The following is a 25648-nucleotide window of genomic DNA, read 5'->3' on the forward strand; positions in this document are numbered from 1 at the left end:
AATACCCGAACCTATTTTCACTTGGTCAATGGGATGAATACCCAAGCCTGCCTTCATTTTTCATTTGGTCAGTGGGATGAATACCCGAGCCTGTTTTCACTTCATTTGGTCGATTCGTACAAAACTTTCGTAGAATTTTGAGAAGGGAGACAAACAACTTCCTCTAAAATTGCCCCAGTGTAATGCTTATTGGACTATCAGACCTACAAGAAAAGAAATAATATAGATAATACCGCCTCCATCCGATCAACCCCTTTTCAAGAGAAGTGTAAACATGAGCATTTTGACTCCTTATTTGGCGAAGTGGGTACTTCAATCTATCAAGTTTTCATAATTTCTCATATGTAGACCAACGTATCATCTAGTATCTATTCTCTTCGATAAATCATAGGGATTTCCATTTGATAGAACGAAAAAGATAAATGTGACCATGCAACACAGGAAAAACATTCTAATTGCACATAATGATGAAAAATCTTAGCAATATAAACACAACCCTCTACTTTTATTGCATGAAAAATCATTTCAAATAAATAAGTTTGTATACTCAAATTTCGTGTTTGATAAATCAAACACTTTGGTTTTCGAACAAAATGCCACGCTTGACCCTTTGGATATCATCTCTTCGGAGTTCAAATGCTTGACCACAGAACCACAATGTGAGGAGAATTTCCAATGAACTAAGTCATCAGCACTTTAGATCCAAGCTCACTTTTCCTTGTAAAACCCTACCTCAGCGCCCTTTCGGGTTTTCACTAAGGTTACCCTCGCCCATTTTATTTTCCTTTCACTTTTCTTTTTTTCTTTTTACTTTTTCCTTTTTCTTCTTCTTTTCCTTTTTCCTTTTTCTTTTTTTTTCTTTTTTCTTTTTCCTTTTTTTTTCTTTCTTCTTTCTTTTTCCTAAGGTGCCCTTGCGGGTTTTCACCTAACAAACAAATCTTGTCTATCGCCCATATTAATCCAGAAATGTGTTTTAAGAAATAATGGCATCAGTATAACAATCCTTCCCTTGCAAAATAGGTGAAGGTGTTTTTGATATCATGTGTCACTTGATTAGAAATTGTCCTAAAAAGGCAATATAAAGAACAGAAGTCAGGACTTTTAGGTTTTTGCAATGGGGTCTGGTGGAGTGCTTAGAAAGGGTTAAGGCTTGAAAGCGAACTTATAAATGTTTAGATTTCCTGAGATCGCATCTTTAAATTAACCCTACTAATAATTGTCCCAATTTATTCTCAATCGAGATCCTCCTCTTTTCATTTTTCTTCATTTTGTTCCTCTATCAATTTTACTTTTTGAAACCTCTCTCTTTTCTCTTAACTTTCAACTCAAAACTTGTCCCAGTGTGGGGTTTGCGATTCTCAGTGGTTGCCAAACGAAATAATTTGCTCTGAAGGCTCAAAAAGGGATAACTAGGGATAGAATGTTTGATTAGAAAAGAAGAAGACCTGACTTTTCATTCTATTCTTTACATTAACCCTAAAAGGAAAATTTCATTTATCATATGAAAAATTTCTTATACATATCCGAATTAATTGGTTGAGGGAACACTTGCCCATCCATTTCTGCGAGAATGATCGCTCTCCCGGCCAAAATTTTATGGACAATAAAAGGGCCTTGCCAATTTGGTGCAAATTTCCCCTTAGCTTTCTCTTGTACTGGCAAAATGTGTTTCAACACTTTATCTCCTTCTGTGAATATCCGTGGTCTGACCCTCTTATTGTAAGCACGGGCTACCCTCTTTTGATAACATTGACCATGACAAATGGCATTTAACCTTTTCTCATCGATTAAAGACAACTGCTCATGACGTTGTTGAATCCACTCAGCCTCCTCCAGTTTGGCCTCCATTAAAATGCGCAAAGAAGGGATTTCGACTTCGGCTGGCAACACTGCTTCCATTCCGTACATGAGATTGTAGGGAGTTGGCCCAGTAGAAGTCCGAATAGCGGTTCTATATGCCATTAATGCATAAGGGAGCTTCTCGTGCCAATCACGGTGTCTCTTAATCATCTTACGGATTATTTTCTTCAAATCCTTATTTGCAGCCTCTACTACTCCATTCATCTATGGCCCATAAATAGAGGAGTTTCGATGCTTGATTTTGAACTGTTCTCACAAATCATCCACCATGTCATTGTTGAGATTTTTGGCATTATCAGTGATTAATGTCTCCGGCACTCCAAAACGACAAATGATATGCTTCTTTAGAAAGTCCGTCACCACCTTCTTAGTCACATGCTTATAAGACTCAGTTTCGACCCACTTGGTAAAGTATTCAATCGCCACTAGAATAAATCGATGCCCATTTGAAGTGGGAGGGTCAATGGCTCTAATCACATCCATACCCCACATTGAACATGGCCAGGGAGCAGTCATACTGCGTAATTCTGTGGGGGGAGTGCGCATAACATCTCCGTGCAATTGACATTTGATGCACTTCCTAACAAAAACTACACAATCATGCTCCATGGTAAGCCAAAAGTATCCGGTCCTCATGATCTTCTTTGCTAATAAGTGGCCATTCATATGTGATCCACATACTCCACTATGTACTTATTTCATCAAGTATTCTGCTTCGTCCTCATCAACACACCTCAGAAGGCCCAAATCTGACGTTCTTTTGTATATCACCTCTTCATTCAAGAAGAATTTAGATGATAATCTGCGCAAGAAGCTTTTCGCAGTCATATCGGCCTCAGGAGGGTAGGACCTTGTTTGAGAAATTCCTTAATGTCACTGTACCAAGGACGGCCATCGGGGGATTTTTCCACAACTAGGCAATGAGCAAGTTTTTCTTGCAAGTGAATCTGGATAGGTTCAATTACCAACTCGTCTGGATGTTGAATCATCGAAGATAAGGTGGCCAAAGCATCGGCGAAGACATTTTTAGCACGTGGAATATGCCTGAACTCCAAACGCCTAAATTTGTTCGCCAAATTCAATTAACTACAATGATAGGGCACGATCTTTGAATCCTGAGTGATCCACTCTTTGAGAGTCTGATGTACAAGTAAATCGGAATCACTGAACACTATTAAATCCTTAATCTCTATTTCCAAGGCCATTTTTAGCCCAAAAATACAAGCTTCATATTCAGCCGTATTGTTAGTGCAGAAAAATCGTAGTTTAGCGGAACCAGGATAATACTTCCCTTCAGGTGATACTAGAACAACTCCAATACCAGCTCCAAAGGAATTTGATGCACCATCAAAGAATAGCCTCCATTCAAAACATTTTTCATTCATGTCTTCTGCTATACCAACGAACAGGGCCTCCTCATCTGGAAAATAAGTGTGAAGCGGTTGATAATCATCCCTCCTTGGGTTTTCGGCCAGGTGATCCGCTATCGCCTGACCCTTGATGGCCTTTTGCGTGGTAAAAATGATGTCAAACTCCGAAAGAATCATCTGCCATTTAGCCATGCATCCAGTTGGCATTGGTTTTTCCAACAAATACTTCAAAGCGTCTGACCGAAAAATAAGATAAGTGGTATGACTAAGCAGATAATGCTTCAACTTCTGAGCTGCCCAGGCCAATGCACAACAACTCTTTTCAAGAAATGTATATTTTGCCTCATAAGACGTAAACTTCTTGCTGAGATAGTAAATAGCTTGCTCCCTCTTTCCTAAATCGTCATGCTGCCCCAAAACACATCCCACAGCCTCGTCGAGCACTGACAAGTACATAATCAATGGTCGACCTGGCTTGGGTGGTACTAAGACCGGGGGGTGCAACAAGTAGTCTTTAATTTTATCAAACGCCTGCTGGCACTCTTCACTCGAATGCAGTGGCACATTTTTCTTCAATAACTTGAATAGAGGCTCACATGTGTGGGTCAACTGAGCGATGAACCTTCCGATGAAGTTAATCTTTCCAAAGAAACTCTTTACGTCCTTTTGCATTTTTGGCACTGGCATTTCGCAAATAGCTTTAATCTTTGTCGGGTCTATCTCTATACCCTTCTTACTGACAATGAATCCCAATAACTTTCCGGCAGGGGCCCCAAATGCACACTTTGTAGGGTTTAATTTGAAATCATATCTTCTCAATCTCTCAAATAGCTTTTCCAAATCAACCAAATGATCCTCTGCTCTTTTGGATTTGATGATGATATCGTCCACATAAACCTTCATCTCCTCCTTATGAATCATATCATGGAAAAGGGTGGTCATAGTCCTTTGATAAGTGGTTTCAGAATTTTTCAATCCAAATGGCATTACCCGGTAGCAAAATGTCCCCCACGGTGTGATAAAAACAGTTTTCTCCCTGTCTTCCTCGCCCATTAAGATTTGGTGATACCCGGCAAAACAATCAGCAAATGATTCGATCTCATGTCTTGCGGTATTTTCTAGAAGAATATGGATATTTGGTAATGGAAAATCATCTTTCAGACTTGCTTTATTAAGATCCCTGTAATCAACACAGACTCGCATTTCTCCACTTTTTTTCGGGACAGGTACGGGATTTGAAAGCCAAACGGGGTAATGAGACACCATGATAATTCTAGCATTGAGCTACTTTTCGATTTGTTCCTTGATCTTAAGGCTCATATGTGGCTTAAACTTGTGAGGTTTTTGCTTTATTGGTGGAAAATTTGGATCAGTTGGCAATCGATGGACCACTATATCTGTTGAAATTTCAGACATATCATCATAGGACCAAGCAAATACATCTTGAAACATGGTCAAGAACTCAATCATCTCTTTTCTCTGTTTCTTATTCAAATGAATGCTAAATTTTTATCTCCTTAACCTCAGTCTCAGTACCAATATTAACAACTTCTGTTTCTTCTAAGTTCGGTTTGGATTTCTCTTCATATTGTTCAAGATTCTTTAATAAAGAGTCAGATTCTTCCTCACTATCGCTCTTGTCTTGAATTTCTGATTCCAAAATTTCAAATTCGTGGGAAATATCGAGATTGCAATCATCAAATTCCAGAATAGTGATATCCAAAGGGTCAATGTGTTTTATTTTTGGCCATCTGAAAAAGAATAAAATAGATAAAACAATGCGTAAGCAAGTCAATTTGGAAAATAAACTGTAACAGCCCCACTTTCCCCTAAGGCGAACCAAAGGGGTTAGCGGACTGCCTGCCCAGCTCTCGCCAGGACTACGGATCAAATTAGAGCTATGTGCTTCAATCCGGAACTTACAAACTCGCGTAAACAAATTAAAATAGTAAAATAACCCAAAATAAAATGAAATGAAATCCGGAGCCGGCCATGAATAGTAACCGACCCGTCAGAACCCAACCGAAATAGCTAACAAACATTCACAACTGAACTTTAGCGTTTACAAATCAAAATGACATACAAAAGCTTTCAAAAGTTAATACATATACACGGTTTGCCAAATCAAAAGAGAAAACGTCCCAAAAGTACACTTAGGGTTTTAATACATGAGCTATACAAAAGATATGTTCAACTAGCTCAATTTGGCAGTCATTTGTCAAATCCAGACCAAAAGGGGTTTATTTTCCTGTAAGGAAAACAAAAGGAACAGAAAGGGGTGAGCTTGCGCTCAATGAGGTACCAAACAGATAGCATTAAAATCGTGGCATTTCACATTTAACAAATCAGATACACATGTCAGATGTAAAGCAAAGGAACCAATGATTCAAATCAGAAGGATACGGGTGGCTCTCAGGAGCCAAATTTCCAGCGCAGTACTTGATCCAAACCGGTTGACTCTCCGTCAACGTATATAGAACCAACGCGTCCGTAGACCCCTCTTAACACCGAATTCCGTCCACCAAACACCCCTTTACCGGGCCCGCTCACCTCAAACGAACAAAATGGTAATACTCGAGTATACCCGGAATCAAGGGTCTCAATACCCAAAATCCCCGAACAGACTACCGTGGTTCGTTATCTAATCGTCCAGGCCCTTGCCGGCCCGACTCGAGTAACTTAGCCACAGGACTGAGCTCATAGGTCATAGAAATCCGAACAGATGCAGACACAGATAACAGATTCAAATTTTGCATAGTAAATTGGCATATGAACAGACAAGAGAACGAGTGTGATAAAGTACACTCTCGTCTCAAACAAATAAACAGATTACAGAGCAGAAATCAAGTTAAACAGCAATGGAGGGGAGTGGTACACTCACCGGCTCAACTTCAAAAGTTTTTACTTCAGATTGGTCTTAATCGCCAAGAAACCCTAAAATAACCAAAAATAAAACCAATTGAAGGTTTCACATCCATAATCGAGTAAACACAATGCACATGAGCCTCGACTACTAGTCGTATGCCTCGCCAAAATAATTACTAATGCAAGGGTACAAAACATGATTTTCTTGGAAACGAAAAGGTAACATGAAGACTTAGGCGCAAACAACCCAAAAGCCTTTCATTTCCACCAAAAGGCAAATTCAACTTAAAGGAACCAAACGGCCTAGAAAATCGGGCAGCACCTCCCCTAAAATTCTTACTTTTCCAGCCATTAAGGCTTCATTATTTCCTCAAATCAGTCCCAACATTTCACACAAAAGTCATCTCATTTACCAAAAGCCGTTCACTAGGCTCAAAGTAGTACAAGTACAAAAGTTAGCTAGGAAATGACTGGAATGAGAGCGAGCCCTAAACATGCAAACAAGTACATGGAGACTCGATAACGAGTCATAAAGTCATGCCAACCACAACCCCAATAAGGTTTCATATGCATATATAAGCATTATAGCAAACCAGAAAATCAGGAAATGTAACTCATTTGTTCCAACAACAAAAACAGTTTTGACCTCCTAATGCGGTAATGGCACAAAATTCGCTACGCTTATCGGATTAGGGTGTAAGACCCACCGTTTCGAAGCTAAGAAATAAGGCTACAACAATGTAGAAGGCCACCCAGTCCAAATCCTAGCACAAATAGGTCAAAAATGCAGAATACCAAACCAGGACCGTAATTGCAGGTTCACAGATCACATAATGCTGTAATTGGTCTAACTCAGTCTATACAGGTCCAAATGCATTGATTCCAAAGGAATATGATAGCTAAGACATTCAGCTACATTTCATCAGAAGACACCAACATCCAAATCCGAAGAAATTCCAGTCAAAATGGCCAATTACAAGTGCAGTTTTCGCATTCTGATCAACCCAGAACAGAAACAGTAAAATCGACATATCTCTCTCCACACTACTCCAAATGACCTGAAATTTTACAGGCACCTCAAACACATCAATACCTACAACTTTCATGTTTTAAGAAAAGTCCAATTCGGCCTCTAACCCTATGATCCAAAACCGGACAGAATAAGGGGTGATAAAACCCTAACTTTCCACAATTCAATCCAAACCCAAAATTGGTTGCAATTATCACTAATTCACACCTACTAGAGTCATTCCCCCTCATTATCAACCATCATAGATGACCACAACATCTCATTCATATTAAACCAGAAAATTCCTCAAAAATATAAAAACTTCACCAAATCACTTCAAATCAAGAAATAATTCACATAATCCATCACTTTAGCTACTACTAAGCATCACTTAAGCATCATTAGGTGTAGTAGGATGTTCAACCATCACTTACCTAGGAAACAAGAGAAGAGGAGTTGTAGACCACCTTAGCTCTTCCAAAAACTTCACCAAACTCACCACTAACACAAAAAGGCAAGATTGTATGGAGTAGAAACTAATTTATGTGATTGATTTTGGAAGATTGAGCTAGTTGGAAGCTTGAAATGTTGAAGAGTTTTCTTCCTTCTTGCAAGAGAGAGGGCCGGCCATCAAGGAGAAGAAATGGTGAATTTTTAGTGATTTTTTGAAGATATTTAACTCAAATGGGTCAAAAGTCAAAAAGGTGAATAGTAACTCTTAAGTCAAAACCAATGTAGTGGTGACACTTGTCACCTTCATAAATGAAATCTTATCTTTCTTTTTCCTCTCACATCAATCAAATATCACTCTCTACTTATCTCTTAACACCCGATAAATTTTACACAGTATCCGAAACTTAACCTTATTGGCCGAATTTTTCCGAACTTTTCGTACTAGTGGGTCCCACGTCCAATATATATTCTTAATTTTTCAAAAACTCTCCAATACTAGAAAACCCATCTAAAAACTATAACTGCTCATAAAATCCACCAAGAAAATATTTCTAAGCCAGAAAATGCAGAAAACATGCCATTAAAGGAAATAAACCCTAGGAAAATTTTTAAGAGATTTACGGGTTCTCACATAAACACTGTGCATTTCATTGAATTTGAAGGTAAAGGATCATAACATGCGACTTAACAAGAGATCCAACATAAGATTTGCATTGAAAAGCATTTGATTGAAAATTATTTACAAAACTGAAAGGCAAAAGATAAATAATGCGAATAAGTTCTTTCATGGCGATCAAAGGCAATTCCCCAGATTTACCGAAATTCCCTTCGAGAGGGAAGGAAATCACTAGTCCAATTCTTCATTGTTTCGGTAGCCACCTCTAGAAATTCTGAGTCCTTCAATGGCTCCCCTTCAGAAGCAACCCCCACAAATAGCTCAGACAATCCAACTTCCACTTCCTTGATTGGGTCTACTTTAGCTCTAATCACCTCTGATGGGTAAGGAAAAGTACAATACAATGGTGGGATATTCATGATAAGTTGCCTTCCTTCCTTTTCCGCCTTTTTGCGATTCATCATTTCCTTCTTATCCTTGATAGTAGGTTGAAACCCCAATCCGAAGGTGTCCTTCTTTCCCTGAAGCTCTATTGGTTCCAAAACTCCCTGTAGGTTGCGCCCGAGGCCCTTGCCCATCTCATATCCTCCTCGAATCATCTCTTTAGCCATCATAACACTAGCTTCTGGCAAATTCATTTCCACCACTAGCTTTTCCTTAGATATCCATCATACGGAAACAATGTCAGCCACATGGTGAGGAGAAAACAGAGATTTTTTACTATCCTCCTCATTTGGTCCAGAATTAACAATCATTGTGCAATCGTCCTCTACAAAAACTGTGATCAATTGACCATTCACCACAAATCTCAGCAATTGATGAAGTGAAGAGGGTATAGCGCCCGAAGTGTGAATCCAAGGCCGTCCAAGGAGAATGTTATAAACACTTGAAAAATTCATGACTTGGCACATGACTTGAAATTGGGCAGGTCCGATTTCCAGCACTAAATCCACTTCTCCCATTGGTTCCCTTTTTGCGGCATCAAATCCTCTCACCACGGTGGTTGACGGCCGCAATTTAGCCTCTTGAAATCCTAACTTAACCAAGGTATTCCAGGGACAGATATTGAGAGCAGATCCATTGTCTATCAGAACCTTCGGCAAGAGTTTCCCGTTACAGCGGACTAAAATATACAAGGCTTGTTGTGTCCAATCCCCTCGGTAGTTATATCTTCGTCAGAAAAAGAAATCCAATTGGAAGCCAAAACATGTTCAACTACATTGGTGAATTTGTCAATTGGAATATTTTTAGGCACTTGAGTCTCAGTTAAAACCTTGACCAGAGCTTCTCTGTGAAGTTCTGAGGTTAAGAGCAGATTTAATATGGAAATTTGAGCGGGCATCTTGTCCAATTGCTCGATCACCTTGTACTCGCTCTTCTTTAACATCTTAAGGAAATTAAAAGCCTCTTTATCGGTCACAAATGGTTTTGTTGGCATAGCACCTTCTTTTGCTTTTGAGGATTCATCAACTGCGGGTTCTCCTATGATTCTCCCTGATCTAGTGATGGCATCCACTTCCTTTTTGGGCACCTTCTCTCCTCCAATTAACAATGTAGGTTCGCTATAATTCCACGAGACCTCTTGTAAATTAAGAATAGGAGCTTGCTCAGGCAATTCAAGTACCACGAGCTCCAAAGGCTCACATTCAAAAGGTATCATTTCCAAAATAAAAGGATCAGTATTTTCTTTAACTTCATAGGCTTCCTCCTCCAATATGAATGGTTCTCCAATGACCCCCATGATCTTGGCCTCGTCTACAATGTACTGTATAGGTTTCTTAATCTCTTTCTCTATGGTGACAGCTCCCACAATATCCTTGTGCTGAGGAAGAGGATTGTTGCTAACACTTGGCCTTTGTTCATCCTTCCTTCTCAGAACTATGTCTCCAGCATCAATCATATCTTGAATTTTATGCTTAAGCACTCAGCAATTGGCCGTTGAATGTCCAGGGGCTCCCGAATGATAAGCACAAAATGACTGAGGATCATAACCAATGGGAAATCCCTTGGAATAGGTCTTAGGGGGTACCATACCAATCTTCCTAGCAGCTTTTAATTGCTTGTACAACTGGTCAACAGGTCGACTTAGATTGGTAAAGGTTCGGTATGGGGTTGGATTTTGGGTATCATGGGTTTGTTGGTACTGGTAGTTTGGGTTAGGGGGTGGAATAGGTCTTGGGTTAAAAGGAGGGTGAGGTCTAATTTGAAAGTTTGGTGGGGAAATGTGAAATGGCGTTGATGGTGTGTTTGGGTAATTTGGTCGAGGATGGGGGTGGTTGATAGTGGTATTGTAAACAGGGCGGGGGCGTTGTTGGTATAAGTAACGAGGTGAGTAGGCGGGATTTTGTTGGTATCTAGGCCGGGAAGAAGATCCCTGGTTCCAAACAAAAGAGGCTTCCTCGTCTTTCTTCTTAAATTGAGACTTCTTACTACTGTTACTTTGGCTTTGCATGGCTTCCAACTGTGACTTCAAAGCTGAAACATTAACAATTTTCCCTGCTCTCATAAACTCGTCATATTCTTCCAATTTATTGACAATCTCTGCAAAGGAACACCTTGTCATTCGAAAAATCTCCTCAAAGTAAGGCGAGTCATGAGTTTTGATGAACGTGCGAACAATCTCGTTTTCAGTCATAGGAGGCTCCACCTTGGCGGCCAATTTCCTCCATCTCTTCGCATATGTCTTATGGTCTTCCGATGGTTTCCTTTTGGTCCTCTCCAATGTGGTCCTCGTCGGAGCGAACTCGCAATTGTATTCATACTGCCTCACAAAAGCGGTCGACAAATCCAGCCAAGATCTCATATCCTCAGACTTCAAATTGGAATACCAATCCAATGCGTCGTCTTCTAGACTCTCGGGAAATAAGTGTACCGGCAGATTCTCTTCGTCTATTGGTCTCCCTAGCTTGTTCGCAAACATTCGAAGGTGAGTCTTGGGATTCCCCGTTCCGTCGTACTTGGTAAATTTGGGTGCTTTGAAACCCACTGGCAATTGCATATCCGAAAACAGGCATAGTTTGTTGTAGTCTAGACCTCCTTGCTTGTTCACACCTTGGCATTTTCTTATAAACTCCTCAAACCGATCTAATCTCTTTAGTAAATTTTTGTCCACTGGTGCGGATGACTCCCCAGCTTCAGCTTTCCTTTGAGCGGCGGTATCTAGGGTGAATGGCTCAGCGGCGGAGTAATAATGGGGTCCCTGTGGTTCGAATGGCATGCTCATAGTAATTGGCGGATAATTTTGGGGAAGTGGGACATGAGGAGGGTTAGTTTGGATGTGAGGTGCATAAGTAGGTGGCGGGCCATGAATGGGATAAGTAAAGGCTTCCTCAGGTGGGTTTATAACTTGTGAAGTAACAGAGGTTTGAGTATAAGGTAAGAATATGGGTTGAATTTCAGATTGGCCAGGGGGTAAGGGCTCATGTTGTTCACCGCTAGCACCACTAGCTACCAATTGATCGATTACGCGCCGTTGGACAATCATTTCAACGCTTAGCTCATTAAATTGGTTGAGAACTTCGCTCAGCTGAGCTCCTAGATTCGCCAAATCAGTTGATGATATCGTTGCGGGCCTATCAGATGGTTCTGGATGGGTACTCATGTTTACACTTTCTCTCGAAGCTCGGCTACATGATCGGGTGATAATGGGGCTTCTTCGCGTAGTTATGTTTAAATATTACCTGAAAATTTTGAAAGGAATTGCCTTTAGATTTAGCCATCACTTAGCCTTTCCAACAAAAATAAAATAAAGAAAAAGAAAAAGACAAGAGTTTGTAAATATCCAAAAAATTCGGATGCATGTCCTATGGGGGAACCCTTTTTATGCCAAGGGTAGGCCTAGCATGATGCAGCACCTTCGAAATGGGACCCGTTACACAAACCTGTTTTTTACAACAATTTTGTACAAATGCAAAGAAAATGTCGATTTCATTGATAAGCTTGCCAATATGTTTACATCATGTCACGAAGACGATTCCGTACAAGATTGCCAAAATTTCTAAGCCTATCTAATACAGAATCCCTAGTTTCTCTAGCATATGGAATTCTAACATGTTCAGTTTGATCATACAATTTTCCGCATTTCCTTTTCAGCTCTTGACGCTTTTCTCACTCATTCTCATACAATTGCTTGTTTTGCTCTGCTATCCCCTTGTATGTTTCGACAGACTTACTTAACTGCAGAATTTCCTTGTCCTTTGCTTCGATAATGGCTTTCAACTTTTTCACCTCCTCGGCTGGTTCATCTTGTTGGCCTTGTGCAGTGAATCTTCTTACCCAGTCTTCATATTGGGGAGTCGTCAACCCCTTTTGCTGGAGTTCCGGGACGTATCTAAAACACTCGTCATCAGATAGTGTCACCCATGCTTCAATGATCCGGTCTTTCATAGGGAATTGGTTTGGGCACGTTCCTTCATTAAAAATAATGGTGAGTTCACTCATATCAAGTGCAGGCGGCACTTCTTGGGTACGTCCTAACTGTCTGAGAAACCTCTTTGAGGTGTATGCGGTGATTCCTTGGGTACCCAGTAGGAGAACAAATTCGGATGCCTGGGTGCGAAGAACAGGTTTAATACAATTGGTCCAATCCAATACCCATCTAATATTTTGATCGGTCACATTCTTCAAGAAATCCACAAACTCAGATGCATTACATGGCAGACTATCTCTACTAACCCTCTTGTGATGTGTGATTATCCAGTTGTACGCAGACATTGGTAGACTCACGGGAATAGACGATCGTCTCATGAAGTGCTCCATCCCCCATACATGTAAGATCAAATTTAAACCACAAAAGAACTTTTTCCCTTTTTGACAGGTAGTGCAGGCTACGAAAATATCGGCCAAAATAGTCGGAATAATAGAACACAGCTTATCTTGGATTCCTAGAAACAGGTCATACAAGATTTTAGTGAGCTTAAAGGTTATCTTTTTGTCTCTCCTAGGGAAAAGATAGGTTCCCGCCATAACCAATTCATACACCCAAACTCTCTTTCGATCCCACATTTCCTTGGAAGCAAACGCGAAATCCCCTAGATGCCTCTCAAAACCATCCCTTAATGCGAATCGATCAAATAAGAACTTTGCCTCTATATTTTGGTCCGACCCTTGTATTACTAATTCCCCTAACCCGGTGAAACGACAAAACTCGGCCTTGTTAGATACTAATGGGAATATCACGGCAGTTCTCTGAATCGGCAAATTGAGAAATCCAGCGACCTCCTCAATTGTTATGGTCACTTCCCTTTTTCCTAACCTAAAAGCGGAACAAATAGGGTCCCATAGATGCACCAAGGCTTCTACCAAATAGCTATCAGACTTAATGTGCTTGAAATCCCCGATGTGTCCTAATCGAGCAGCTACTTGGCTAATCTCGCTGGGTGAAAGCAACGTGGGCCATCTTTGTACCTCAAATGGTACTACTAACATCTATTGGACTCGGCGAGGACTTTCCATCTAGAAACAAAAAGCTGTTGTCAAATACCTTACCTACAGGTCCCACTTTTTCGGTTGGCAAGAATTTAAATGTGCAATCCCTTAAAGGATTACGTACCCACGGGAAAATCAAGGTGGGTTTAATCCTAACAATGGGATTCCCTAAATGGCATTCCCTTTCTAGGGTTTATGCATGATGCCATTTTACCAAAGCACGTAAACATGCAGTATACAAATGAAAACGTGACCTAAAGGGACCCCTTTTGTATGCCGGGGTGAGCCTAAAATGACATGTATTTAAGTTGAAAATGCGAAACATTGAATTTAAACGTGTCACATCAAATAGGCCAAGCTCCTAGAGAGTACCATGCCAGGACTCTTATTTTTCTAGGGCTTATGAATGCAATGGAGACAAAAAATCAAGAAAAATTAGTTCAATCAGATAAATACATATAACACATTTGTAGTAAAGCAATACAAAGAGGTAAATCAATAAAAGTAATAGAGGGTTGGATCCCTCCCCTCGTGAATGATGTCCCTAATAGGGTGAGGCAGACTCTGTCCTAGATGAACTATTATGGATGCATGAGGCTTGGGTTCACTAATGCATCTAGACTTGATAAGCTCAGGTCCCCGAGCCTTCAGACTTGGAAACCAAGGGTCATCAATTCCAAGGTTCTTTGTCGGTGGCTCGAGCGATTCCCCAGACACTACTACGCACACGTCGTGTCACGGCTACATGTCTGAGTGAATCTATCAAAAAATCCTCAACCTTCAACTAAAAGCTAAAGGCTATTAACTCACAGCTTAAAGCGGAAGATTGAGTGACCCCTCGAATCATGCTATGCACACGTCGTGTCGCGATCACACGTCCAAGTGGGTCGCCTAATCCTAATAGGGTGGAGTGGCATGACAAGCCACTAAAAGAAAAATAAAGGAGGGATAAATAATAAAGCATATGCACGTATGCTAGTGCTCCTTTTTGGAGGGGAGGGATCGAGAACCAACGCGAGACTCTAGGGTAAAATCCCCCCCTAAAGCAATGCAAAGCGCGGGATAAACATAAATAAGCCATCCATCTATCAAAATCAATCGTACGCAAAGGGTGAGGGAGTGAATTGGTACACGCGAAATGCAAAAATTCTAAAAAAGGAAAAATGCAACTCTAAACATCCAAATGCAATATATGCAAAGGTTAAAAGAAGAAAAAGATTGACTAAATCAAATGTGCTCGAACTCTCTAATTCCCCAGTGGAGTCGCCAATTGTCGCGCTCCATTTTTGAAAAATAAATTAGTTTTGAGAAAAATGATTTTTGGATTATTTGAATGAAAAATGGGTATTTGATTTTTTTGAAAATAAAGAAAATGTGGGTTTAAATGGGACATAAAAATGCGACGATTTTGACCCAAAATAACAATTTAAAAAGAGTTTTAATGAAAAATCAGAGTCGCCACTTGGTATCGAGTTAAGGTGTACCAAGTCATCTAAAAATGAATTTTTAAAGAAAAAGTAGAAAAACCCTTTTAAAACGACTCGAACTCTACGAAAATCAGAGAAAAAGATTCGGGAGTCACATTTGAAGAAAGGGAAGGCAAGGATAAGAATCTAAGGCACCCTTTCAACCTAACCAAGGTTAGTTGCGCGATTTAGTCAAAGATTTTCTTATTTTAACCTGAAGATTTATCACATTTGGATGTACTATATAAATGCAAACTTTAGACCTAAGAGGGTATCGGGGGGATCGAAATTTCTCTTCAAAGTTCACTTGGTACCAATCACATTAATTGTGATGCCCAATAAAGACTCTTCGAAGAGGTCACGAATAATGCAAAAATATGAGACTCTAAGAAAAGAAAAGAAAAGAAAAATAAAAATAATTATACAAATACCTAACTATTACATTCGGGGGGAAGCCTACTACAATCTATGAGGGGGAAACGGAATGAAATAATAACCTAGCTATTACAACTTTGGCATTCAAGTGCCTTTCAAATGATCGAAATTGAAAATAACTATATAAAACTAAAACAAATAAAGTGGATAAATAAATAAATAAATAAAATGAAAACATTCAAAAGGCATGCAATTAAGCACATAAATCACATAGACACATAGGGTCAAATAAAGTGAGAAATAAGAGATCAGGTGTACCTCCCTTGAGTTGGCACCCCTAATGAGGTGAAATTATTTATTTGCCCTCCAAAATAATAAAAAAAGTCAATGCATCATTTTAATCAAAAGATAATCACATGAAACGGGACCATAAAAAAACATTCAAATGACTAAATGGTCAAATCCACTAAATAAGAGCCCAATTGAAAGAAAAGGAAAGTTTAAGGGATCAATTTGATTAGTTTTTCCGATTATTCGGGCCATAGTAGAATTAAATGCCAATCAAGGGGTTAAAAGGGAATTGTTCCTTTTTGCTTTACATGCAAGCTACGTGGGAAAAGCTTTCTTTAACAAACATTTGCAAGCAATTCTGTAACTTTCAGCTATGTGTCGCGCCCCATTTTTTGAAAAATAAATAAATGATTTAAAAAATGTATTTTTTGATTCAATTTGTGATTTGGAAAATGAATTGTGATTTAAAAGGAAAAATGGGTCTAAATGGGGGTTTGAGAATGCGACGATTTGACCCAAAATTATAGTTTAAAAAGGATTTTTGAAAAAAAACGGAGTCGCCACTTGGTAATGAGTTAAGGTGTACCAAGTCACCTAAAAATGAATTTTTTAAAGAAAAAATGGGAAAGAGTAGTAAGAAACCCCTTTTAAACGACTCCTAGTCCATGTAAACCAACGAAAAAGGTTCGGGAGTCACATTTGACGAAGGGGAAGGCAAGGATAAAAATCCAAGGCACCCCTTCGACCTAGCCAAGGCTAGTTGCGTGATTTAATCAAAGTTTTTCTTATTTTAACCAAAGAATTTATTACATTTGGATGCACTACATGAATGCAAAAGAAAGAAAAAATGCAAACCTAAATTCTAAAATGTCTCTTGTAAGGTTTTTGGTCCCAACCACATGAATTGTAGCGGCCAATAAAGGAAAACCTTATAGAGGTCGATTAATGCAAATGATAGCTAAAGTGTAAGTGTGCAAGTGTATAAAAAGATGCACGTGTGAAATTGTATGAAAAATCCAAGTGTTTGTGTGCAAGTGTATGAAATAGGTGCATGTGTGAAATTGTATGAAAAATCCAAGTGTTTGTGTGCAAGTGTATGAAATATAGTGATAAGTGCATATAGGTGTAATTAAGTGCAATTTTGTGAAGTAGGAACCAAAAATGAACAATAAGGAAAGGAAAAGTGATGAGGAAATGTGAATTGAAAAAAAAATGAGTAAGTGATAAATGAGAATGAATGAACCTAAAGGAATGCATCAGGTCGGGTATGGGAATGACTCCTAACTTTTTCGACTTCGATTTTCCCTTTGATTAGAAAGCAAAACTAGCGTGCTAAGGCTATCGAGTAGCCACACTCGCTCGTTTCCCTTATCAAAAGGGGACACTTCAGGCAAATGTACTCTAACTAGCATGAGATGCAAGACCTAAAGTGAGGGGAAAGGGGAATCGAGGAGCATGCAAAATGATAAAACTAAAAAAAAATGCAGGACATGTAATGAACATGCAAACATGTACTAACGAGGGGAAATCCCTAAGGGTCTAGCATTGGACTAGCCCATTCTATGAATTCCGACTAGCGTTGGACTAGTGGAAACGTACATTCATCCATTCCATTCATTCATAGCTATGGAAAGCGAGTAGACATGCCAAACACTTATAAACACATAGCACATAACATTTAGCATGCTCGACTAGATGCAAGGCCCTAACAAAGCAAATTAACACGTAGCAACTAAGCATGCAAGACACATAAGACAATTAAAGCCCTAACTATTACATTTGCTAGCTAGGCACACGTCTTCGATAGGTCTTCATCGAATGCTCCTCCAAGCCCTATCTATTACATTCACTAACTAAAACAAAAGGGGGAAAGGGAAAATGGACCAAATTGCTCGCCAAAGCCCTATCTATTACAAGCCAAGAGGTGTACACATACCCCATTAAAAGAATAACTTAATGAAAACAAAAAGTAAATGACATAAGTAAAAGGAATTAAAGAAAAGCTAGGAAAGCAAAGTAGACATGCAATTCACTTAGCACATTGGATCACATAGGAGAGACAAAAAGATAAAAGAGATTATACCGCCCCCTTGGAATGGTGTCCAAATGAAAGAAAAATGGCTTCAAAACAATAAAAAGGTCACGGTACCTCAAATAGTAAAGTATAACAAAGTCACCAAATCTCTCCTAATTGCAATTTAAATGAAATCAAACAATACATAGTCTCCAATAAAGGAATCCACCAAGGACCCAAATGCAAACATTAATCAACCATTCAAAATGAATCAAAACATTCAAGAAATTCAAAGGTCCTAAGAGCCAAGAAAAGATCCAGCCATGGTTTGAATGCAAATATCTTAGGACCTAATTGCAAGATCATGGAATGTAATTGGGCCTTTGTAGTATTACTAGAGACTAGAGGGAGCAAAGTGCAAATTTTTGAAAACCTTTTTCCATGCAAATCTCATGCAATCACCGAAAATACTCTCTGCAACAAAACCAGTATTGAAGAAAGCTTTCGGCCATTAATCACCTTCCAACAATGAGTTTTACATAACACTCTTTGAATTAAATCCAGCCAAGCATTGATTATCATTCCTTAACAATGCAATTTATGGAGAAATTTCATGCCAATAACAAGCACAAAACCAGTTTCTGCAATCGAAAATGAAACCTGTTGTGCGAAAAAGCTTTGCTCAAAAAAAAAATTCATGTTTCAGATACAAACACATGGCTTTGCTCGAAACTTTTCCCAACCGAAATCATGATTTCTAACTAGACAATAAGACACATGATTCCGCCATCCAAATAAAACAGAAACATAGAAGAAACTGATACAGAAATTCTGGACAGAAATGTTCATGTGAGCAATTGCAGGAAGAAAAAGAAAAACAGCAAAAGCGTGAGGATGAAGTGCAGCTTTTGGACAAAATATGCAGCCTGGCTCGAAGATTTTTCAGATAAAAGCATAATTTGAAGCCATACAACAAGACACATCACTTCAACATCCAAACAAGCAACAACGTAGAGGGTACTGATGCAAAATTCTGGAAGCATACTCACACAAAAAAAAAATGGTTTGGCAATCTGAAATTTATTTTCCAGCATGCATTTGATCCTAGTTCAAGAATTTCAACTCCCAAACATGCAAACCCAACACCTCTTATCTAAAAATCTCATTAAATAGGTGAGGAGACCCACTTGGTAGACTGAGTTGTTACAGAAAGGAAAAACAGCAGCAAACGCAGCTTTCTAGCTACTCCAACCCTTGTGTATTTGGGTGTTAGAAACTCAAAACCCATTCCTAGTTGGACAAGCAAAAGCAAATGCTAGGCCCTCATATTATTGTCATTAACATGGTCATCTATCCTAGGATATCCACTAAAAATAATTAGACCAGAGTTGCGGCCAAGCAACGAATCAGCAAGCATCAAAGAAACATTTTTCTGCAATTTTTCAACTGCAACTTTTGCTGCATTTCCTAAGTCCATCCTTAACCAATTTAGCATGATTCAACCCAAACAAAGGAACTGACCACATTATGAATTCAGTCGAACATGACAACAACCAATTGTAAATCTACACAAGACAAAGACCAGATGTAAAAACAAACTGAGAGAACAGGCAAGAAAATCTGATTCATGGCTTTCTTCTCTTTGCAACTTCAGAAGCTTATTTCAGACTTGCTTCTTATGGTCATTCATGCCAGACGCGAACAACATTCAATCAAACATCAAACCTCTAAACCAAAGTACCAAGACCTTGCAACTCTACTCCTTGAAAACTTCGACAACCCAGAGCAAAAGAAAACCTCACTGCAACAAACCGAGACATTCAAGCTCGTCGCAGCCAAACTCCTCTATCCGACTCTAAGGATCTGGACAGACTCAAGTTATGCAGGTAAGGACCCAAAAGACAACCTTTAACTCACTAGATTGGAGAAAGCTGTGATCTTTCAATCACACAGTGATCAAAACATCATGCAGGCTACTGTTTCGGCAATCGAAAGGAAAGCAAACTAAATGGCAAAAAACAGATTGCAACAAGCCGACAAGTTCAATCTTGTTGCAACCGACCCTTAATCTAAAAAATCTTAACGTGTTATACAAGCCCACACTCTCAGAAGAAAACGCAACATCAGCCATCAAAAACACCGAATAAAATCCATGATTTAAAAGCTATCTGTAACAAGAAGGCAAAAAGAGAACCTTACAGCGCCCTTTTGGTGAAGTTTGCCAGCAACAAACGGTGGTTGACTCTTGTAAGTGACTGCAGCCCCAAATGACACCGGATTCCTTTCTTCTCAGCTTCACTACCCAGTTCCCGTTCCCTTTTTCTCTTCGCTCTCTCCCTCACCTCAGCCGTCTGCCAGCCTCTCTGTTTTCTTTCTAGCTCTCCCGCCGTCAACCTCTCTCGTTGGTCCCTTTTCCTAGCCGTCTGCCCCCTGGTTTCTCACCTTTTCAAAAACCACACTCACTAAGCTTTTCTTTTGCCCAAAACCCAGCCGCCACTCCTTCCTCTTCCTTTCTGTTCTGCCGTCCCCTCTGTTTGCTCCTTTTTCTGATTTCTCTCTCGCAGTCCTTCCCTTATGCAGCCGTCACTCTCTGATTCCCCTCTATTCCTTGCTGCCTTTTTCTTTTTATACCGGAATCATAACCCTAAAACTTCAGTCCTTTCTTCTATATTTGCAAAACAAGGGCTGACCGAGCCCTCTCTTGCAAGCTGCAAAAAAATGCAGCTTGCATGCTACGGCCCTTTTTTCTTCTTTTTTTTAATTAATTAATTAAAACAAAATTGCTAATAATAAAATAAATAACAAAACAATTTAATTAACTAGAAACAACAAAGTGCAATTTCCATTTTCCTTTTTTCATTTTCCATTTTCATCGTTTTTCCTTTTTTCTTTCTTTTTTTTTTATTTCAAGAAATTCTATGCTAAAAACTTAAAAATAAAAATAAAACTATAAACTAAACACTAAAAATCGAATAAAACTAACATGACAAATAAAAAAACTAAAAATAAACAGTAAATGAAATTACACCAAAAATTTGGTGTCTACAGTTTGCCCCTCTTTGTCTGAGTTTTGAAAAAACTTGAGACAAAGAAGTAGACACCAAATACTTACCTGGGTCATTCGACTTCAGCTACTCGAACGACTGCTGTTATTGACATGAGGACTGACTCCCTTTAATGAGACTGACTCGGACGAGAAATTTAAAACGGGATAGACCCGAACTAGAAGTTTAAAACGGGATAGACCCGGACAGAAATGTAAAATTGGGATAGACCCACGGGATAGACCCGAACAGGAATTTAAATTTGGGATAGACCCACGGGATAGACCCGGACAGAAATGTAAAATTGGGGTAGACCCACGGGATAGACCCGAACAGAAATTTAAAACGGGGTAGACCCGAACAGGAATTTAAATGGGATTGTATGAAGAAAACTGTATAAAACTTTATTTGAAAATGTATCCACAGATTTGCCCCAGTAATGAATTGGTCAGTGGGATTAAACCCGAACCTGCCATGATGATCAACCAGTGGGATAATACCCGATCCTGCCGAGATTGGCGGGATGAAACCTGGTCCCAACGAAATATGAGCGGTCAGCGGGATAAAACCCGGTCCTGCCGAAGTAAGCGGTAACCCGGTCCTGCCGAAGTAAGCGGTCAGCGGGATAAAACCCGGTCCTGCCGAAGTAAGCGGTCGGCGGGATAAAATCCGGTCCTGCCGAAGTAAGCGGTAACCCGGTCCTGCCGAAGTAAGCGGTCAGCGGGATAAAACCCGATCCTGCCGAGGTAAGCGGTCAGCGGGATAAAACTCAGTCCTGCCGAAGTAAGCGGTCAACGGGATAAAACCCGGTCCTGCCGAAGTAAGCGGTCAGCGGGATAAAACCCGGTCCTGCCGAGGTAAGCGGTCAGCGGGATAAAACCCGGTCCTGCCGAAGTAAGCGGTCAGCGGGATAAAACCCGGTCCTGCCGTCCAATTGGTCAAGAAATTAAGTGTGATTGTCAAAAGGGGAAGATAGAAGGGAGCGCGGCGGGCGCTGAGATATCGCCAACAAGAATTCAATGTGATCTTTCAAAAAACAAGAAATTGAATTTGATTTTTCCAGAAATCCTGATTGAGAGAAATCTTGTCAAAATAATTTGCCCCAGTCTCCCCCAATTTGTGCAACCGATCAATTGATTTGTATTATGGTTGCTCCTCCTTGAGACCTTGATTCGTAAGATTCTGGCTTCACGAAATCCCAAAAATTTGCCCCAGTATGGCGAATTTTTCTGCAATTTTGAGTCCATAGTTGATGTTGTTGCACCTTTTGATCAGATTTGCTTGCAATATTTTTGATCTGCCTTTGTTCACCGGAGGACTTTTCCGACACCGATTCCAGTGCGAGGTGTGACTACTTTCATCTGTGCATGCAATTTTCCTGCAAAAGAGAAAAACAAAGAAATTGCCACCACCATTTGATCCGTTTTCCTTTGAGAATCGTGTAAACATGAGTCTTTCGACGCTTTTATCAACTTTTGCTGCGGCAGCCGATTGAGTTGGATTTCTCACCCTAAGACTCTTCCGATTTTCAAACTGACCAGGTATGTGCTTTGCCCTATTATGACGTTTGTGTAGCTGTCTTGGCTGAATTTCAACTATTCCCAAAGGATGACTGAATCCAAGTATACTTTTGAAATAAACCACAAGGATTGTCATTTACCACCATTCGACGGTATGCAATAAAATTCACAATGTCGTATAAGAACGAATATGCACAAGAATGCACGCATAACCATTCATGCTTAAATTCTACAAAAATGCCATGAATGCAAATAATTTGGAAAAAATGAGCTTCCTAAGAATGTATTTGCAAAAGAATGTTTTACAAAATGACACAACTTTGGCCAACGGATGTCATATTCGAATCTCTGAATATCCTTGTTCTGGGATTCAGCATTAGCAGAAGTATGGCAAAAATGAGGAGAAATCCAAATGGACCAAAACACCAGTTGTTCCTCCTTTTGCTTGCTCATTGCAGAAACCTACCTTGGCGCCCTTTCGGGTTTTCACCAAGGTTGTCCATCACCTTTTTTTGTTGGTTTTTTCTTTTCTTTTTCCTTTTTTTCTTTCTTTTTTCTCTCTTGAGATGCCTTTGTGGGTTTTCACCTAATGAAACAATGGAAGAGTTCACCCATAGTCGACTCAGGAATGTAAGTTGAAGATTGCCGGCATCAGTAAAATGCGCTTCCCTTATAGACTTAAACGAAGGCATTATGGACATCAAGTGCCAGTTGATTAGCAAAATTCCTAATAGAAATGCAACAAGTGACGAAAGCCAGGACTTTTGGGCTTTTGTGATGAGGTCAGGTGGGGTGTTTTTCAAGAAAAGTTGAGGCTTGAAAGCAGGCTTGATGAAAGGTGTGAAATAAACTGAGATTGCATCATTTTGAAATTATCTCTAATTTTTTGAACGAAACCGAGGAAAATTTTCCCCAGTTTGATTGGATTTTTCTTTCTTTGTATTTTTCATTGCATTTTCTTCTCTTTTGTATTTTTCTTCAAAAACTAAATTTGCCCCAGTGTGGGGTTCTTTCTTCCTGATCATTTTTCAAAATGAACTTGCCCCAGTGTGGGGTTCTTTCTTTTTTCCATATCTCTTTCAAAGATACATTTGCCCCAGTGTGGGGTTTTTCTTTCCTTTCTGATCATTTTTCAAAATGAATTTGCCCCAGTGTGGGGTTTGCAATTCTCAGGGGCTGCCAAACGAAAATTATTGTTCTGATAGCTCAAAGGGGATGACTAGGGATGGAATGTTTTGATTGAAAAGGAAGATGACCTGACTTTTGCCTCGTCCTTTGCATGATTTCCTAAAAGAAACTTTGCATAATCAAATAAAGAACATCTTACACATGTCTGAGTTGATAGGTTGAGGGAATGTCTGTCCTTCCATCTCTCCTTTGAACACCCAGTAAGCTTTGTCAATTTGAAGCAAATTTGCCTTCGACTTCGTCTTTCATCGCTTTAGCACTTTGTTTCCTTTGTCAGAAGATCGGTGGCGGATCCGTAGGTCATGCGTTTTGACAACGTTGGTCATGGCACATAGCATTCAACTACTTTTCATTAATCAGAATCAATCGTTAATGACACTGCTTTAACCAATCAGCTTACAACCTGGCAGGAAAGGGATTTTCTCAATGAAGGAATTTCTCAATGAAGGTTTTTTTTTTTATGAAGGCTTTCTCCATGAAGGGGTCTCTCAAAGAAGAGATTTCTCAATGAAGGGATTTTTAATAGAGGGGTTTTCAATGAAGGGCTACATCAGATTCCAGAGCAGTGATATTCAAAGGATCAAATAATTTCATCTTTGGCCATCTCAAAGAATTAACAAAAAATCAGGACAATAATCAAATAAACAAATAAAACAAATTGTGCATTTCATGAAACTCCAAATCAAAGCAGAAACAAGACAAAACTCAATTGCAAAAGATGCTTTTGTTAAGCTATTCACATATGCAAGAAAAAGTTTCCGCGAATTTTAGTAAATGACAACCCCTAGATTCATCGAAATTCCCTTCGAGAGGGAGGATAATCAGCCATCCAAATTGTGCAGAGCTCCTTCCGGATTTTCAAATTTCGTCATTGGAGGTGGATGCCTCAAAGGTGTCCTTGTGTCTGGGAAAGGGGTTTGTACTTATACTTGGTCCTTGTTCTTCTCTCCCTCTCAAAATTATGTCTCCGGCCTCAATCATGTCCTGAATTTTGTGTTTGAGTACCCAACAATTGGCAGTAGAATGTCCCGGAGCTCCAGAATGATAGGCGCAAAAAGATTGAGGATTATAACCAGGGGGAACTCCTTTAGCATAGACTTTAGGCGGTATTGTACCAATTTTCCCTGCGGCCTTGAGCTGCTCATATAGTTGATCCAAGGGCCGACCTAAATTGGTAAAAGTTCTATATCGGGCTGGGTCTTGGGTGCCAGCGGTCTGTTGATAGTTGTAGTTATGGTTGACGGGTAATGTGGGTCTTGGATGATAAGGAGAGCGAGGTCTAGTTTGAAAGCTATGTGGAGAAATATGAAATGGTGTCATAGGTGTGTTTGGGTAATTTGGTCGAGGTCGAGGGTGGTTACCAGTGGTATGGTGCACAGGTTGAAAGTGTGATTGGTACGGGTAACGGGGTGAATAGGTAGAGTTCTGTCGGTATCTCGGTTGGGGAGCAGGGCCTCGATTCGAGACAAATGAAGCCTCCTCTTCTCTCTTTTTGAATAGGGATTTCTTGTTACTGCTACCTTGATTTTGCATCGCTTCCAATTGCGATTTCAGAGCCGACACGTTAATAATCTTTCCTGCCCTTATAAATTCATCATATTCTTCCAATTTATTGACAATCTCGGCAAAGGAACACCCAGTCATTCGAAAAATTTCTTCAAAGTACGGCGGATCATGTGCCTTAATGAAAGTTCGTATGATTTCGTCCTCGGTCATTGGTGGCTCGACTTTTGCAGCTATTTTTCTCCACCTCTTCGCGTATGTCTTGTGATCCTCGGAGGGTTTTCTTTTTGTTCCTTCCAGTGTAGTCCGTGTTGGAGCTAGCTCACAATTATACTCGTATTGCCTTACAAAAGCGTTGGACAAGTCAAGCCAGGTCTTCGCTTCTTCGGGTTTCAGCTTGGAATACCAGTCGAGTGCATCCCCCTCCAGACTTTCTGGGAATAGCCTCAAAGGCAGATTTTCATCATCTGTTAGCCTACCCAACTTGTTGGCGAACAATCGGAGGTGTGTCTTAGGATTGCCCGTCCCATCATACTTGTTGAATTTTGGGGTTTTAAACCCCTCAGGCAATTGTGCATTTGGGAAAAGGCAAAGCTCATCGTAATCCAAGACTCTTTGTTTGTTCAACCCCTGACTTTTCTTTATAA

The 25648-nt window shown here is 39.8% G+C and overlaps 1 protein-coding gene across 1 annotated transcript; it reads right to left on the reverse strand.

Annotated features, from left to right (window-relative positions):
* Positions 1-1497: 1497 nt before the first annotated feature.
* On the reverse strand, positions 1498-2064 carry LOC113693513 (uncharacterized). The gene has a single exon (XM_027212041.2). The coding sequence runs from the start codon at positions 2062-2064 to the stop codon at positions 1498-1500; it is 567 nt and encodes a 188-aa protein (XP_027067842.2).
* Between the last annotated feature and the right edge of the window lie 23584 nt (positions 2065-25648).

Source organism: Coffea arabica, chromosome 6c (genome assembly GCF_036785885.1).
Source record: "Coffea arabica cultivar ET-39 chromosome 6c, Coffea Arabica ET-39 HiFi, whole genome shotgun sequence".
Taxonomy (NCBI): Eukaryota; Viridiplantae; Streptophyta; class Magnoliopsida; order Gentianales; family Rubiaceae; genus Coffea; species Coffea arabica.

Coding starts and splice junctions, on each gene's coding strand:
- LOC113693513 (XM_027212041.2), bottom strand. CDS start 2,064: ATGAATGGAGTAGTAGAGGCTGCAAATAAGGATTTGAAGAAAATAATC.